This window comes from Corvus kubaryi, unplaced genomic scaffold, assembly GCF_017639235.1.
Source record: "Corvus kubaryi isolate FWS band 111438036 unplaced genomic scaffold, C.kubaryi_AGA036_p1.0 split1-131, whole genome shotgun sequence".
NCBI classification, from domain to species: Eukaryota; Metazoa; Chordata; class Aves; order Passeriformes; family Corvidae; genus Corvus; species Corvus kubaryi.
In genome coordinates this window covers 16,889,755-16,908,786 of record NW_024582073.1, presented here as the reverse complement: position 1 = coordinate 16,908,786, position 19,032 = coordinate 16,889,755, and the positions used below count along the sequence as shown (strand labels likewise).

Genomic DNA, 19,032 nt, shown 5'->3' with positions numbered 1-19,032 from the left:
AGCCCATGAGGTTTACCTTAACTTTCCAATTCTGTTCCCCATGGGTGGGAGATGGAGGGAGTGAGTGGCTGCATGGTACTTAGTTGCTGCCTGAGATTAAACCACATCATCTTAGTCACAAAAATATCCCCACGGTTTCAATTCCCCAGTTTGATGACAGCAGAGCTGCCAGCATCTCAACCCCCTACTCAGTAAAAGGGATTACTGCAAAGATTAACTACAGAAAACTACTTTCCAGAACGTAAGAAGAGTAAGATGATCCCGGCATTTAAAATCTATTCCAGTTTTCTTTCATTGTACACTTAGGAAAGACCCCTTCATATTGACTAAACAAGTAATCTACAGCGTACCACTAACATGTTTCCAATTGAGAGAGATTAACCATGTCTACTGCATAAATCCATAGAAGCATTTTTATTGTAGCAGAATCATCTTCCGCTCTGGTTAATAACATTTACAAAAGGATTTTGAGGTGTGGTTCTGAATATAAAATGGAAAAGGGACAATTATTTCCTACAAAGACAAGGAAATCAAATAAATGGATTAAGTCTAATGCTTTGTCACCTCTTGGCAAATACACAGAACTGACTGCAAAGCCTGCAGTAATGAAAGGATGTAGTCAGGGTTCAGTGAGAGCTGACCATTGCAGTTTTAGTGTATGATCAGGCTCACACTGGTTCAAGCTGTATTTGTCAGAAATCATTCCTATCCCTTGCATTAAGATGTTTAATACATATAAACACACACAGGCTGATGTGATTTCATGCCTGTCATAGCATCCTAGCATTCTGCATTCATTTTTCTCAATGCATGTTTTTACTTATTGTCTCCAGTAACTACTCAATGCCAACACTAAAAAGTACTGTCAGGACATCTTAAGCACTAACTAATCAGACCTCGTGATTAATATCCCATACAAACTCATACTGCTGTAGTCATGCACATCATGAGTACTACAGAATCTCAAAGAAACAAATAAAAAAGCTCATATTGTCCAAGCTATGACAACTACAAAAAGGTCAAGAAGCAAACAAGGAAAACATAGCTTAGTGCTGGTAATTTCAATACCTCACTTGAAAGTAGGGACCCAAGTTTTAAGAAGTAACATTACTGAGCCGATGTGATAACTCAGAGTGTGGTATTGTACAACTTTAGAAACCATTGAACAGAGGTATGAGAAGCTGAAACAGCTTAACTCACTTCCAAACAACTCCCATTTTTACAGCTGTGTATGAAGTATGACACAGAGAGAAAGATTTCACATGAAAATTACATATGGGTCTTTTTTCCTCATGAGTGACAAAATGAGAACAATAATTAAAGAGCACTACAACTACACAACTTTAATCATTCTGGTAGCAAGGTAACAAAACAGTGAGCAGTAGAATCGCTCTGCAGATAGCAGTTAGTCTTTTCCTTCAAAGCTATCCCAGGCATACAGTGATGCTGCACAACTGAGTGAAATATTAACACTTGCCTGGCTTTAATGAACTCTGCTCTTAGAAGATAGTATCATGAGAGCCTTTGTCCAAGATGTAGTTCCTCTAATATCCTACTAGATTCCAGAAATAATGTTACATGGTTTCAAAATTTGGCTGAATATAATTTACATTACAATTTTCACACCTGAAACCACTAAATAAAAGGATTCAGGGCATCCGGACTGTCCTTTAAATGAACCTTATTACAATACATGATTTATATCTTTTCACCTTATTATTTTCTGCCATTATTTGAGCAACCTGGCTTAGTGGAAGGTATCCCTCCCCATGTCAGGGAACTGGTAATCCTTACGGTCCCTTCAAACTCAAACCATTCAATGATTCTATGATTATTCCATTACTACTTCAAAGATTTATTGCTTTAAGTCATACTCTTTAAGATGCTCTTTACAGAATTTTAAAAGTGGTTTCATTATGCTAAGTCTCAAGTTCCCACATCAGCTGTACAGCCTAGACTATCAAGGAATCAAATTTTGAAACTTCTTCAAACAGCAAAGTACTTTTAAACTAAAGAGTAAGGCTTATCCATTCTTTCTACTATCCACTATGTACAATCTTATCTTGCTTTACTAACACTGAATACACCAAAATGTTTAAACATGAGATGATCCTTCAATCTGCATGAATTCAGTGAAAATCCAAGCATTCCTCTACAGAGACTTTCTCGCACTGTAATGTTAACCAGCAAATTTTGACAATACAGAAAAAAACCACACAGAGACTTCAACATTCTACAGCATGTACTTAACAAGATGTTCAACCTCCTCATCCTTTGGGTGTACTTATCATTACATCTACAAATTGACAGAAAATCTCCACTGAAACAAAGCCTTACTTCTCAAAATAATATAAACACAGAAATGCATACTTAAGGGGATATACAAGCTTATTATTAATTTTAACATAAAGTGATGTGCAAGCCATACTACTATACCTTCCTACTCCACACCATGCTTCTGCTTCAGCCCAGTCAATTGTTAAGAAAGGAAGCATGCCAAGCTCAATGCTTATCCCACAGTATTTAAAACAGCTGAAAGTCAAACTATGGCATAATTTCTACAATGCACTGACTGAAATAACCAAGAACTAGGAACTGGGCATATCAGTCTGTTACAGAAAAAAACAACTTTTTACAACACAATAAGAATCTAGGTTTAATACTCATGCTTCAAACTTTCCAATTTATGGTTTGTCCATCATGAGACAAACTTAGAAAGTATAAATACAAGTCTTTCCTCTGTTTAGAAAACCACTGGATCTGTGTATGCCTTCTCCCTTCGGAAAGCTAAAAGCAAACAACTTTGATGAATTTTAGGAAAAACAACAACAACAATTTTTTTTTCCCAAGATTACTTGTAACACTTGCAAAAAAATCCCATGTTACGAAATCGTGTTACATTACGATCCAAAAAAAGAAGAAAAATCTAGTGTGGAAAACCAGTGCTCACCATAAGCAAACTCCTTAAGTAAGTGAAAGTTTAAGGAACGAGTTACCCGTCTGTAATTTTCAAGGTATTTCTATTTAACATCATACTCAAAATGCCATGATCCACATTTTGTACTGTAATAAGAATTCTGTCTCCATCTACTGGTTGAAAAGCATTAGTTTTAATCACCCATACAGGCCATGACTACACAGATGGTCATTCTACTGATCCTTAATGTTTGCTACTCAACAGCATGATGGATTTCATAGTATTTTCCCTTTAGCTGATTGAAGAAGCAAACCAGCTCAAGGCTTTCAGAGTATTGGTATCTACACCACCAAACTCTTCAGCTGTACAACTGAAGTTACTCAGCATCAAGCAGAGCGCTATTAAAAATAAATCACAGTTTACCTACATTTCTCTTTAATACGATCAAAATCACAAGTAGCTAATGCTTAAGCAAGTAATTTCCAAAAAAAAACCAAGACTGTGTGTTAGGTATTTTAATAAGCCTTGCTTATTGAATTTAAAGTCATTAAACTATTTGGAACATGAAATGCAACCTGGACAAAAAGAAATTTGTTCTTGCTGTATAAAAAAGTCTAAAAAAAGTCTCACTACAGCTGTTTCTGGCATGTTTTTCAGCAACTGTCACTACAAAATGAACAGTGCTTTCATTACATTGTGTAATCTGCAGACAAGTACACTTGTACTTAGTTACTTTGGCATCCAACCCATATGCGCTCTGAATATATTATTTTAAACTTAACTGCACAGACTGTCATACGATTTCTTTATTTTTGTCTTCCAGGCCTCCTGGTGCTCCTCAGTTCTTCACTAGTCTGATTACATACGGTTTTCCAGTCACCTTTTAGAGTTGTTTGGGTTTTGATTGTTTTGCTAGTTTTTTAAAAATCAACAGGCATTCAAGATTTTTTTCTTGTTTATCTATACAATTTCTGCATTTTAATTGGTTCCTTTAGTTTAGACTATTTAGCCTCATCCAAATAATTCAGATTACTCTAAACAATTACTCCTTTGAAGTTAACACATATAAAATTTCCAATACCGATGTCATATATACATTAAAGATATGAATACACTATCACTGCAAAAATGTTTTAGACTGATATTTTCATCTTAATAACATACATACATATAAAATTTAAAGCTTTTGTAAGAGTAATGTTTCTGTTAATGTAGACACTTAAAAACCCTTTTTATATAGGTTTATTGTTCAGCTAATAATGCACTGAAAAAGTCTTCCGGCATGTTACAAGTTTAAGCATGTATTTTACAGCAAACCCTTCCTAACTACATTATTCAATTGTAACACTTTCAAACAGTTAGGCAGCCATTGAGGTTTACAATATATTTCAGTTATTGATATGATGGTCTAGTTAAAGTTTTGCTTAGGTATCTTTTCTTTCTCCATTTTACATCACAGACACTTGCACAGAAACTGAACAACAGGGTTTTGTTACGCATGTAGTCTTTATCAAACTGTCAATTCTTCAATGTATCCTTCCTTAATGAACTGTGGTGTCGCAAATCTCTAATCTTACATAAAGGACTAACAAAAATTATTACATTAACACATAAGGGGATGTTTTCCTGTTAGCATAAGTAAAGATGTCAGGGAAAATAAAATCCAAGCAAGGCTGCCTGAAGGATACACTTGCCCACATAACTACACACTTAAATTTTTTTAAATGGACAATGTGATCTATTGGAAATATTTTCCTACAATTATGCTCAAGTTTGGCTTCAGGAAAAAAGCTATTTTGATCAAATCCAATTTCCAGTTTGAGATTTTTAAAAAGAGGTGCACCTTATAATATGCAGGACTTCACTGTTTTAAAATTGTGATTATAAGAAAAATATGTCCCAAATGAAGAATTCTAAGAAACTGAGAGCTGAGCTTGCCAAGATTAGGTGGCATTGCATTTCTCACACAATAAAAAGCCTCTACATGCACACAATATAGCACGAGACCATGCTAAGAATGAAATGAAACCAACCTTGCTGTTAGGCCCCGATGAGAGCTGTCTCAAAAAAAAAAATAAAAACAAAACGAGGTTTCAAATAAGTGACAACTAGAATAAGCTTTCATTAAGCTTTTATTTTTTAAATAACAGAATCAAATATAACTCAAGTCAGTAAACAAACATATGCTAAAGTGCTATATTTTATTATGCAGGGAAACACCTGTAAGTCTAATACTAAGATGAACTTTCAGAACTCCCTGAGATTTAGCTTAAGCATTACAAAAAACCTGCTTTAAGTACACACAGAAATATAGCTATGAACCTGACTGGAGCAGTACTTAGAAGACATGTCAAAAAGCTTAAGGCACTATAAACTGAAGTACAGCAGGGGCTGTAGTTTTTCCAAGATACCCTTTTTTAAACTGGGCCAAATTGGTCCTCAGGCAGTCTATGTGAAAAATGCTTTAAATCTAAGATCACAAATTAGATCCTATTTCCACAATGATGTTAAGTTACATAAGAAAATATACCTACCACAAATAGCACTGAATCAGTTTCCTGTGTTCATTATTAAAACTCTTCGTTTCTCCTTTGAGGTATGTTTGTTAATTTAGCTATACTATTCATTTGTAACCAGTCTTTTTACTGATTACATGTAGATGTGTGAATTTGGCTGACAGCACAGAAGGAAAAAGAAAATCAGGACTTACTCACCAAGGAGGAATCCCTGTGACACCACATTCCATCCTATAAAGGAAGTGAAAGTGCTCTTCCCTTCGGTCTGATTTACAAGAAAGAAAGAAAGAGAAGGTTGTAATGTTGCTACACTATGCACTGTTATGGAAAGGAGAAAGGAGTACTTGATCTGAGAGTATACTACAGAAAATAATGAATGCATCTTCCTTTTTTTGGTTGGTAGAAAGCTAACATTTTGGTGGGCAGATGCACAACTTCCTCAATGAACTTCAGATGACAATAGGAAGTTTATGGATTTCATAGCTAAATTCCTTAGCAAAAAAAAAAAAAATTAGGCTTGGGAATAAGTGTGCAACAGAGGTTCAAATTTATTTGCTAGCCTGATATTATGAACAAATAAATAATGTCCATAAGAATGCCAGTGTACTTGTTTGTTTTATTCTTCCTGATACGCTTTCTTCCTACAGTTTCTTTCTTGAATTAATGATGTTCTATTTATTTCCTACTGAAAAACATGAACCTGAATTCACAGGAAGTCAATGGGAATTTTAAGAGGTACATAGAATACAGCTGAAGTTATTGATGTTATTGCTGACAGGACCTAAATTTACTTATTTCAGAGAACAGAGTAAAATAAAAATGCAGAACATGTATTTATAACCTGTATCTACTTCCACATGAAAGAATTCACAGATTCACAGAATATTCAGAGTTGGAAGGGACCCACAAGGATTGTGAAGTCCAACTCTTAAGTAAATGGCCTGCACAGGGATTGAACCCACGAACTTGGTGTCATCAGCACCATGTTCTAGTTCCCGGTGGGATTCAGCACCAGTGTGAGGCACTGGAGGTGCTGGGGCATGTGCACACACAAAGCAGGATCTTGTTTGGCTTCCACCATCCTTGTGCTGCCCTCATCTCTTGGGAAGAGCCCAAAGGGTCCTGGACCACTCCCAGCAGTGTGGGGTGGGGAACCCCCCGAGATGAGGTGTGGGGGGTGTGTGGGGGGGGGGGTCCTCTGGTAAAGGTTTTGTCAATCAATCTTTATGTATAAGAAAATTCATAATCTTCTACTGTATTTTCTTGAGAAAACTAGAATTTGGAGAAAAAAAAAAATTCACTTTCCATAACAAATCCTTTCTTGCTTGTGGAGATGATGTAAAATGCCTTTAAACATAATTAAACTGGGAGTCCCATCAGAGTTTCACTAACATAGAATTTTAGCTTTCATGTCATGGTGTTTTACAAATAATACAAAAGAGCTTTTCCACATTCCCACATCACCTTTTATTGGTATGCAACATATTTTCAAGAAAAATAATAAGTTAGCTCTATGAAAGAGTTTCAAAACATGCAGCAATATTAATCTACTCAGAATCTCTGGGTCTGAGGTATTGATAAAAAAATTGCCTGAATTGTAAAATGAAATTGTACTTTTCAACCACAAATAGAGGCAGTTTTAGGAACCTGTCACCAAGGACTGTAATTCCAAGCAGAACTGACTCTACCAGGTCTACTTCTCTGTCTACCTTGGCACATACTTTGCTGGAACAACAAACCTTTTATGCTGTCAAAGAATATTTTAATAAAGTGAGAGTAGCCTACAAGATCCAGAGACAATAATTTAGGAAAGTTCTTTTCTTGACTCAAAAGAAAATACAGTAGAGCTGACTTTTTGCAATTTCAGAGGATGCAATCTAATTTTGTGAAGTTTGTTAATTATTTTTTAAAAGCAACCTGCCACTTACAGAGCACAGAAGTAATGAAGTTGCACCTGCCAAAACTACCACGTGTTGATTCACCTTTTGTCAGTTTGATCACAGTAATTAAACCAGCAGTTTAGTTCACTCAGTGATAGAACCTTGGATTCTTCTGACTGAAGTTCTTGAAGTTTTAAAAAAAATTGCTTTGTGAGCACCAATATAGCTCTGACAAAAACACAGAACTATATTTGCTCAAAATGAAAGATCAAGTGATGAGGAAGGATGATTTAGAAGTCAAACTGAAGTGTTTACACTGTCTAGGCAGAAAAAGGAAACTATTTTCTTTAAGATACATTACTCTTTGTTTCCTTCTAGAACTCTGTAAAATGAAATATTACAACATGTGGAAGAGGCTTTAAACCACTTCCCCTATATTTAAGCACTTCACATAATATACCATAGATAGTAATTAGCCCATTTATATAGAATGTGGTTTTACTGTTTTAAAGAAATAATGGGTAATATAATCTTTCTCTACACTGAAAAGAGAAGACAGAATTATGAGGAAATAAATAAACTAAAGAGTAACCTGGAAGGGAAACAGAACACTCACTGCTCAATTACTTCACTGAGATGTCAAGAAAAAAGTCAAGATGAAGGGAGGAGCACTTTTATTTACTACACAGAATGGAATATGATGTGGCAGGTTCAAATAACAACTAGTCAACACTTATTTGATATCTGCAAGGAAGAGCAAGCTAAAAGATAAACAGCCACCTGCTTTTTAAGTACCTTTTGTAATTACAAATGTGCTTTACCTATTCAACTCTATTTTGTTACAAACACATAAAAATGTATTTCCTGAGCTGGAAGAAAATCACAAATATCTTTTGCTGTAAAAAATAAAATCAGCATAACTACAAAAAACAACAAGAAAACCCCTATTCAGGCTCCAAATATTTGGAAATAAGAATCATTTAGATCTGAAGAAGTTCCATTACATACTATAGACATAAAACATGAATGAATTAGACAAAGCCTCAGATACTGAACAAGAAGAGACTCTAGCAAACTAAATTCCAAACACATTGGAGGAAACTGTGACGAAAGAAATTGCTTTAGGAGTTGTTACAAAAACAAAGCCTTCTTCACTCAAGATAATCTCAGCTTCACTGCATCTTATTTGGTAACAGTTTAAAGTTAACACAATCATGTTCAATAGATGAAACCAGCTTCTATTGTGCCCTACACACAAAACACTCTCAAGCAAGCAGACTAAATATTAGCATTGCAGGTGCATGTATGTATATATACACATATCACATACACGTGAGTGCATATGGTGTTTCAAATGTCACTTTCTTCAGCATATAACAACATATAACAATATATTGAACAATAACCAAAACCAGCAACTGGTCTTTGAAATCTTTAATTGTAACTTCAGAAGCGCAGAAAATTTCTTTGCCAAAAGCAAAGCTGAGTTTATAAACCAGGAAGAACACTCTTAAACAGAACAGCAGTAACACTGAAATGATACTTTGAAATCCATTACATTTACCTGAATTTAGTAACAGCATATATATAGATGTCTACAAATAGGCACATAATTTGCCTTGACATTAGTCTAAAACCAAATAGCTGTCATTTTTATACAGCTAAGAAAACTCTCTCGACCTAATAAAAGTCTGAGGTTCAGTTCAAAAATAACAGCACAATAAAACATTAGGCTGCCATCTAGCGCCTATGTTAAACATCACCAAATACAAACATTTCAACTTTAGCTTGTATTTTAAAATATTACTTTTTTGCAACTAGCCTAGCACTTGCTGTAATCAGTACATTTCTAAACTATGCATCTAAAAGACCTTCACATACACAAGACAATACTGATAATGCAAATACAAGCAACTTGATTAAAAAAAACAACTTAAAAAAAAATCAGTAACCATAAATCAACTTCAAGTTTTAGAAAATACAGAAAAAAACCCCCAAAACATGAATACAAATGCTCCTTTTATTTTAGGCTACACTTAAGGCTTATGCAATCATCTTTACTGTGAAGTAGCAAATTTTATGAAAGAAATTAATTCTATCCAATTTTTGATGTCTGTGCCAGAAAGGTAAACTAAAAATTTTATGTATTAGCAACTTCTTAGTATTGATGTGACCAGAAAAGCAAGGCTGAAAAGCAAGATGTAAAATTTCTTAATATTCTGGTTGGTTTTCCTCTCCATGTTTTACTCCCTAAGATTCTTCAGAGGAAAGAAAAGAACACACTTTATTCAGGGATCTTTTCAGCAAAGTTTTCCATGAAAATAAGGAAAACTTTTATTGTTAAAAAACAAACAACTTCTGTTTCAATATCAAAGAGCCTATCAAAAGACATAAGCCAAATCCAAAATTTTAAAACAATGTTCAAGTAGATGTTAGATAAAAGAACACAACTATAAGGTAAGGTTACATCTCTGTCCTTTACTAACCTGAATATGCCTAAGTGGTGCTGTTATCAAACTGTTGTGTCTGAAGGAAGCAACGATGACAGTTAGTGACTGCTGGTAAAGCTTAAAGGTCCCACACACACCTTTACTTTGGCTAGTTTAGATAGAGACTTCTATTTTACAGTGGAAGAAGTCATTAGTAGTTCAAACAGCACTGAAAGGCCATAAAATGAAGCACACACATAAACGGTAAAACATTATTTAAGGGTATCAACACCTTTCTCTTGAATCGACTTACCGTAAGCCATAGCAAGGCCAAGTGATGAACCGGAACATTGCCAGAAAAACTCTCAAAGGAAGCAGGGTGAACACATACAGAAAAGCATCCAGGCACAAAAAGATTCCAAAAAACATCAACTAAATTACAAAAATAAAACAGAAGTATGTTAGTAGTTTGTAAAATTTACAAAAAGTTAAGAAAGAATTGTTATGAAAAATACATTTACATAAGACTAATTAACCAAATAAGCAAAATATTCTCACTTGTTCAATAGCTGAACTGTAGAAAAATTAACATGCTATGCATTTGAAGACTATTCAGCACAAATTCTGCACCACAAGGTCCAAGCAGGGAAGGCTTCTGTAGACTTTCACAGCTCGCTGAACTTAGTCTTTATTTAATATATAAACTGCACTTGAACGCAACTGTAGCTCATTTTCCAGTAGTGATTTTTGTCTACAGTTACAAAAGTTCATGTTTTAACCTTAGGGGGAAAAATCCACAGAGCTGTGTGTAAATGTGCAAAGCCATTTTCTGCCTACCTCCTTTTTCAATCTTATTTCCTCCCCCCAAAAATTTTTCTATTACCTTGTAAATTTTCTATTGCACAACTCATTACAGCTGTGGTAAATCTCCTTCAGAGAATAACCACCTTTTTCATACAAAGAATATAAAATATGAAGAGGTAAACTTCCAGTTGCCCTCAGTTTGAATGTTTTATCCTTAATTTACAGAAACATTAAAGCCATTCATTATGGCTACAAGCTAAGCAACTTTATGATAATTTAACTAGACGTAAACTCTACAGTTCAAAAGCTCCTATATAGCAGACTCTCGCCACATGACATTTCTTCTTTATCTGCTCTTTAAATGATTCTGTGGTTCTACCTGAATGCAAGTCTAGACATATGCTCTTATGCTTCTGTCAGACCATGAGCTAGTATTTTTTTCTCCAAGGATAATCCCATAGAAGCCATCTTAACTGCCTACACAACTAAGACTAGCAACATCTAAGCAGACCTAGATATCCATGACGGATATGCATTTACATATGAAAGTTGTATGTACTGCTGATGGGAAAGGAAGATACTGGGGTGGGGGTGTAAACCAAAGTACAAGTAAATTACTTTTATCTCTAACGATCCCTTTGCCTTTCAAAGTACCTTCTTTGTTAGCTTGTGCAATGGCCAGTTCCATGTCCCTTGAACACTCTTACACCTCATGCATCCTTGTAAGTTTGAAAGCAATCCTACAGACTGCACTCCAGAACATCAATCCACAAGCCACATAAGATGACTGATTCAGGCACAACAGCACTGCCATCATCCCTGAGTTTTTACTTTCCCTTATAATATTATTTCAACCAATTCTGCAGTGGTAGAATACTTCAATACCATCATGATGTTAAGGTCTCTCTCATGATATTCGCTCATTCATCTCTAGTACAATTTCCTATAATTTAAGCATTTTGAGTTGCTATTCAAAATTATTAGGAGCAGTGGTTACATGAACTGTGGATAAATTTCTGCACCGCATTAATATGCCATTAAGCTACCTATTTCTTTTAAAATAACTTTTGAACTAGCTGTCAAATATTCAAGCACTGAAGATGACTGGAACTGAACACTTACTATTTTTAAACTCCTTAACCCAAACAAAACAGAAAGCCTGTCATTTTGCATGTGTTCTTTGAGGACATCTTTACAATCTCGAAAACAACACTACTTTTTCTTTTAGACGGACCTCTCTGTCTGAGTGTAATGAAGTTTTTTCACATTCTATAAGCTTGCACTAGTATTTGCAATTATTGTTTAGTGTACTCATTTTCCCAATGTTTTTACCACATGCACACAATGAAATATAATCAGCGCTGAACCTTCTACTCCTTTCTGTAAACATTGTTTTTGCTGCTCCATTCCAGATATTGAGGAACTAACAGAAAAGCCTACAGTGCTTTTCCATCATCATAACTATAATTTAACAAAGGAGCACAAAGTTTAATTTTGAGATCAACTGGAAAGTGTTACCTTAAGATGGCAGGAATAGAGAGCACCTTCTCATTTAGTGTAAGTAACCTACTACAACAAAAAGTTTCCACTGAAAAAGCATAAAATGCTTGAGTGGAAGTAGCGCTTACATTGTAAATTATCTAGTTTCTCTAAATAAAAAAGGAGTACTCAGAACAACAACAACAAAAATACTACCCTTTGAACATTACATCCCTCTCTAAAATTATGGATGTTAAATAAGTGCCTATTTAGTAATACCTCCCGAGATTAGGCTTTGATAAATTTACTCCAATTTATTCTCACTCTACCTGATTATAGTTTTCATTCTTATTCTGCAATTGATCCTATTAGGCAGTGAACAAAACAAGCCATTAAGAAAATTCTTCCCTTCCTTTACTAGTGTCTCACATGCTTTATTTCAAGTAAGCAGATTTTTGTATCACGTAGCCAAGTGGTTTCTGCAACAGGTGATGATCTGTACAGTATTTAGTAGATTTCTAGGTGCTCAATTTGATATCGTTAGTATATATACTAACATGGACTAAGCCAATGCAAAGAACTAAAAAATTATTTCATAATCCCACAGTAAAAAGATAACCATCGCTTTTTAAATCTCTTTATTATTCAGTGTCATAATATTTCATATTCAAAGTACAAACTGAAGTTCGATTTACCATGTATAACCCATCAATTGCACCATTTACAGCATTAGTCTTATTTATAAAAAGACTGGTGGATATTACATGTTCTTACACACTGAAAGTTTTATTGAAAAGCTGTGGTGATGATCCCTCAGAATAATTTCTGTGCCTAGGAGACAGCACACAATAATCTACATAATTAAAATGGAGATGATGTAAAAATGCTGTATCATTCAACTGAGTCTCTACCATAAGTAGAATAATCTATCATAAACTGGAATGGGTAAATACTGAGGATGTGAAGACACCATCCCTGGACACGTTCAAAGCCTCCCATCCTGAACAACCTGTTGTAGCTGACAGAGCTTTAAGCAAGGGCATGGACTACGGCATCTCCATGGATCCATCCCAATCTCATTCATTCTGTGATTTTCTGCAGTAACTGACTGGCAATTTAATTTGGTAAAGCCAGGCCTCATCATGGCTGAAGGATGAATTTAATGATACTGAAGGGGGAAGATGAGTGCTACTGACCAAGGGAATCCTACCCACCCTTCCTCCCTCCTCCACTGCTCTTTCATCTATAGTTATAAAGCTCCCCTTCTGTCCTTGTGTAGACTCTGCATTCTCAAGAATATTGGCTGAACAAGCCAGCTCACTATCCTACCACTCAGAGTAAAAGTGAAAACACTCACTGCCGAATTAGGAGCTGATTTAAGTCCTGGAATGGTCCAACAAGCAGCACAGCTCATGCAAAACAGGCAGTATGCATAAAGCAGGAGACTATAGTGGGAGGAAGAGTGAAGCAGGCTTCTTCCTTCAGTGTAAGTTAAATTGATTTAGCCCTACGTAACTTCATCCCTAGAGATTTTGGGAATTTTAGCAGTATTAATTTTAATGTTGTCATTACACTGCAGGCTAGCCAAACCTTATTACCAATGTTGCCTTACTCATCATCCTTGAGCATACTGCTGCTGCTGCCACCTCCCAAATCAACATGGTTAAGCCAGAATAAAATTGGCTCACTGCAGGGCCAAAATGAGATCGAAGCTGACATAAAGGAGGTAACAAGAATCCCTCATGAAGGGCCATAACACTGGGACAGAGAGGGAAGATTTGGTAAACAGTGGCAAGAAGCAAAATAAAAGACTATGAAAACCTTAGAAAAACTCATCTGTCACCATATTTTTATAGGACTGGAACTTTCCCACCCTCAGAGAATTTTACGCTGGAAAAAAATCTTTGGAACAATTTTTTTTGATGTAAAATCACATTTTGCTGTAAAAATGTTTCTTTTGACTATTCCTTTAAGTATCAGTGACATCTTTATATTTGAATTAATTTGTCATCATCTGCACTTGTTTGTCTCTGCTAATAACATGAGCTGCCAGTAGCAACAGGTAAACAGGCAAAAAAACCCTGAAACAAAAATGTTTAAGTTAGTAACGTTGAAAAATAATCATTATAGAGGTTTACATCTTGTTTTTGTAGCAAAAATGTTTTAAAAATAAATAGTTCTTTAAATAATTTATTTCAACAGATTTCATCTCTAAATTGAATCAAATGTTAAAGCATACGTCACCTTTTCCAGTTCTTTTGGTATCCGCATGCAAGTGTACACTCTCTCTCTCCGCTCTGTGTATTTTGCTTCATTGTGTTCAAGGAAATAACCTCTTGTCAGCTCAGCACTGATGAATCTCAGCAATGAAAGATCTATTCAGAAAAACACACAGGAAGAAGACACTTCAGGCATGACCTCCAGAGGGTGAGAAGCTGCTATACTTCTGTTTCTTATTACTTTCTACATGTTTCACTTACATGGCCTCTAACACAAAAGGTTTCTGCTGATGTTTAAACAACTTTGTATGGAAGGAGTTATAGGAGATGCAAGTCCGGTGCTCTCCCATTCATTTCCCTGCTGCCTCCCAACAAACAAGCTACTTTTCCCAGGCAGACATCCCACTTATACAAAACATCACTCAAAGTCGCTATACAAAATGCAATATGCTGAGTGAATCTAATCCTCAATGCATTAACAGTCCTCCTAAATTTACTAAACTCTTATTTTTGACCTCTTACAAGCTATTTTCTCTCCTAGTAACATTAGCAACTTGTTCTTTATTTTAAAGAACAGCTTTCTGCAAGAGCAAAATGCTCACAGATACCTGATCCCAAGCGATTCAGTGCACAAACAGTACAAGCACACTGAACCTTTGGGGATCAGGTCTTTCACAACCAAAAAGCCATCAAGCACGTACAGGTCTCCTGGGTTTTAACGGCTGTAGGTAAATAACCTGAAGGCTGACTGACCTGTGTTTAAGCTGCTCATATGGCTTCTGAAAAAGACTTTGTACAGAGTAGTCTTGCAAATTTAATAACATATGAAATTATTATTATGAAATTCAGGCTGTCAGCACAGGAAGGTTGAACTTAAGTTTCAACATTCACTGACAAGGTCTGACATTACCACCTCCTTGTAACACTTAAGAAGTGACAGAATACTACAATGAAGTCCAACATCTCTGGTTATTGGCATTTAAAAACAGAAACTTTTCAGTGCTCACACAACACCTAGAAGATGAAAATCACTTATCTAGACAAACAGATGAAAAGCTACAGACACTTACTGTGATACAAGCACATGTTACAAATAATAAATTCCAATTTTAGCCAAAGTCTTAGGGACTAGAGGAGGGGGAAGTAACCTTGCATGGTAGAATGCTCTACATTTTTCAGGACAGGAAGAGGCTGTATATCCTTAGCAAAACGGCTTAGGTAACAGCTGTTAAAAGGGGAATGCAAGTACTGACACTGTGTGAAGAATTCACCCAAAACTGTCTGAGGCAATGCCTTCTCAATATCCACCATGTCAAAGATGAAGACTTTAACAGTAGCCAGAATATTAGGAAGAATTTTAAGGCAAAGAAGGAATCAGCTCAAGCAGAAGTATAAAAGAAGCAAAAGAGGGTGTGTTTACAACTTTCATTGCCTTGGGTAGGGGGTATGATTAGAACTCGGGAGGATTACAGGCACTTTGTTGTTTGTGGGGGTGCATTAATATTCTCTGTATGTCCAGAATTGTCATTTATCATGTTGCTGATACTGATCACAGCTCTATAACTCATTAACTACCCGTTAATTATGTATTGTTAATAAATCATGATTTTCTTTAAACTATGAGAACTGAACCATTTTCCCATGTATGAGCTTGTCACTGGATAGTGATTTTGACTGATTCACTTCTACTAAGTATGCCAAAACCACTTGAAGCCTTAAAGGCATTTATTTTAAAACAACGAAAACAACATGTTGCTTAACGAGTAGTAAAAAACTAATATTTATGTATAAAGTTTCAATCAAAGTTCATTCCCTGAAATAATTGCTCAGATCTCTAGCAAACTTGTTTTCTGGAATCTTCCTTTGTAACACTATCAGTTGTAACTTTTTTGGTTATGACAATTCTTCCTTGTTTAAAAACTTGAAAGTAAAAAGAGATATGTATAAGCACACCAAGTAACTACTCTTAACTGCCCAGGTGTATTTTCTTCCACCTCAAATAAACAACCTTCTCTAGCTTAGAGATAAAGCAGTCTCAAACAACTGAAGTTTCCTGCACAGTAAATACATGCATATGGGCGACCGCCATGGAGTAACTTATGGGTCCCTGCCAACTTCAGATATTCTAAGATTTTAGCTAATGAGCTATTTGTTCCCACCCCTTCTTACCTCACACAAACTATTTTACAGGGCTGTAGCTGAAAACCAAATGATTTTAAGTTTTCAACACCTTAGACTTTCATGTCCTAGATATTGAGGGATAATCAATCCTCATGACTGAGGCTGATCAATACAAAGGCTCCAGACTGTGACTGCAAAATCATCTCTCCAGTGACAGAGGATGCACTGGAGAGGGCAGTCATTCAGCCACCTCCCTTCTGAGCACTTAATGCCACCCAGCACCAGCCTCAGCTCTGCCAGCTGTGAAACAGATTAGTGGCTGACCCTGTAGGAAAAACACAGTAACCAAAAGAACAGCATGAGACATCAAGGCAGAACAAAGTAATAAATCATTTCAAAAACAGCTTAATTCTACTATCAAAGCATCAAGCAACATTTTCTTTTAAAAGTAAACTCTACCTCCCACTTCAAATTCCTTCCCTACTTCAAATACCCCTCTTTTGCAGTCAGAAAGTTTTAGACTGTGGCCCAACCTTAATCTGTTCAAACAGCATACTCTTAATGCTTACAGCATGCTCATTTATCTCCACACCTCAGGACAGGAAAGCATAAGCATCTTCGAAAAACATAAAAGGACAAAAATTCCTTCAAGGTAAGAAGATAATGATTTAACTAAGTTATAGTTCAATGCATAGCTGCATGAAGGATAACCATTAACCAGAAAGGAGAGGAAAAGTTGTGGAAACATGAAATGCAATGCACTTCAGTAAGTTTCTATGATATAATCATAAATTTAATCCTAAACACAACAATTCCAGGCACTCACTTCACTCCTGTCAATCCTAAATACACCCTTCTTCCACAAGCACACCAATCAATCAATCAAGAAAATATATCTTTAAAAAAGTATTCTCTTCTCCTCTAATCAACTTCTCTTTACAGTACCAGTCCTGCTTCATCAATGTGAAGAAAACCCTACTTCTATTATTTAATAGATTGCTACCCTTAGGTGAGTTAGAATTTTTAGTTACTCAGTCAAGAAGCCCGTTCTTATGTTTTCTTGCCATGAAGTGTCAGAGAACACCAAAGATTTTTAACTATTTAGAAATTTCAAATCAACTACATGAACATAGTTAAGTATTCTCCACCATCTCCAATAACAATCCCCTTTTCATAAAGTTATTTGTTCAGCTGTTTTTCAGGCACATCAGTATGTAACTTGATCATTCTTTTTTTTCACCTCGAAGTAATTCATACTACTACAATCAGGCCAATTCCTTTACAACTACGGAAATTACATCAACTTTATGTTCTGCAGTGTTCATCAACACCCCAGAACTTCAATCAATGATAATGCATGTTCGACGAGGTAACACATAAGAAACAGACAGCGCACCCATCAAACTCGGAAGGAAAGCATTCAACTGTTGGCACATAATTAAAGTTAAATCCTAATTCCCTTTCTTTTTCTTTTTTTTTTTTTGATAAAGACTTGGGTTATCACATTCAAGCGAAGACTGAGGGAGAAAGCCTTGAAAGTTTAACACTTCAGGCACTTTCCAAATTTTCAGCGAGCTAATCAATTAAGAATACAGTGCTAATAAAGTTATTTATAACCTTACCAACATTAAATCAGTCCTGACAGACTGACAGTTTTTACAAAAATGGCAGGGCTATTTACAAAAATTACTTGGTAGATATCTGAAATAACCAGTTGAAGTGTGAATGGAAACATAGCTGCAGATTGATAGCAAAGGCATGACATTTTCCCTTATTTTTCCTTATAAATACCCAATTGGTAAGTTTCATTTACCTTAAATGACTTTTAATAACCCGCATACAACTTCAAAGCTCTAACGGCATCGTTACTACCAGCAGCAGAGACAAAGCCCCCTGTACTCACAGCTGTGAGCGTGTAGCAAGAACTGCTAAGACGATGAAACATTTCTAGCACTTCAGTAAGAAAGGTGAGCGAACCCGCAGCCTCCCGGCCCGCGAGGCTCGGGAAACGCGGGGCCGCGGTCTGAGCGGCCCCTCTCCACTCCTGTCACCCAGCGCGCCCGCTGGAACCGGGCAGGTATCGAGCCAGACAGCCCGAGTCCACCTCCAGGGCACAACACACCTCCACGGATGATGCCCGTGCTGCTTACAAACCTCCTGACCACCAGGAGCTGACAAACTGCGTGACAGGGCACGGGGACCCGTCCGCCCGCGCTCCCGTTCCCCAGCCGACTCGTGCGAAGAGCCGGGACACAGCCGGCCACGCCGAAGGGCTCCACCGCACCGACCCTGCCACTGCACGGACCAAACCCACGGGCAGGGGGTGAGGGAAGGCTCCCTGCAGGCCGCCCGGCGCTCCCGGGGCCCGCTCGGTCCCGGCGCACTTTCTGAAGTCGCTCGTCCAAGTTCGCACGGGCGGGCGGTGGCGCTGCCAAGAGCCGCCCGCCCCCGGCAACACCGCCACGGCCACCCCGGTCCCCCGTGGGGGCCCCCCTATCCCGGGGCCCCTGCTGCCGCGAGGAGGAGGCCGCTCGCCCCTCACCCGGGAGGCTCCGCTTCTTCTTCCTGCCCCGATCGCTCTCGTAGAAGCCCAACGTCTCCGTTCGCTGATGCGGGGACGGCTGCCCCGGGCCGGCAGCGGGCGGCCGCGGCTCGCTACTCCCCCAG

At 37.0% G+C, this 19,032-nt stretch overlaps 1 protein-coding gene across 4 annotated transcripts in view; it reads right to left on the bottom strand.

Moving 5' to 3' along the window:
• TAPT1 (transmembrane anterior posterior transformation 1) overlaps positions 1 to 19,031 on the bottom strand; it is a 50,915-nt gene extending 31,884 nt beyond the window's left edge. Inside the window, exons 1-4 of one of the 4 annotated variants that reach the window (XM_042052990.1) lie at positions 18,908 to 19,026; positions 14,270 to 14,400; positions 10,056 to 10,174; positions 4,951 to 4,974 (exon numbers count right to left, since the gene is read on the bottom strand). In XM_042052990.1, coding sequence (XP_041908924.1) covers positions 4,951 to 4,974; positions 10,056 to 10,174; positions 14,270 to 14,296 — 170 coding nt within the window. In that variant the 5' untranslated portion in view covers positions 14,297 to 14,400; positions 18,908 to 19,026. Of the gene's footprint in view, positions 1 to 4,950; positions 4,975 to 5,631; positions 5,699 to 10,055; positions 10,175 to 14,269; positions 14,401 to 18,907 lie in introns of those variants that run through there. The other 3 variants (XM_042052987.1, XM_042052989.1, XM_042052988.1) reach the window with 3 other exon arrangements.
• Between the last annotated feature and the right edge of the window lies 1 nt (position 19,032).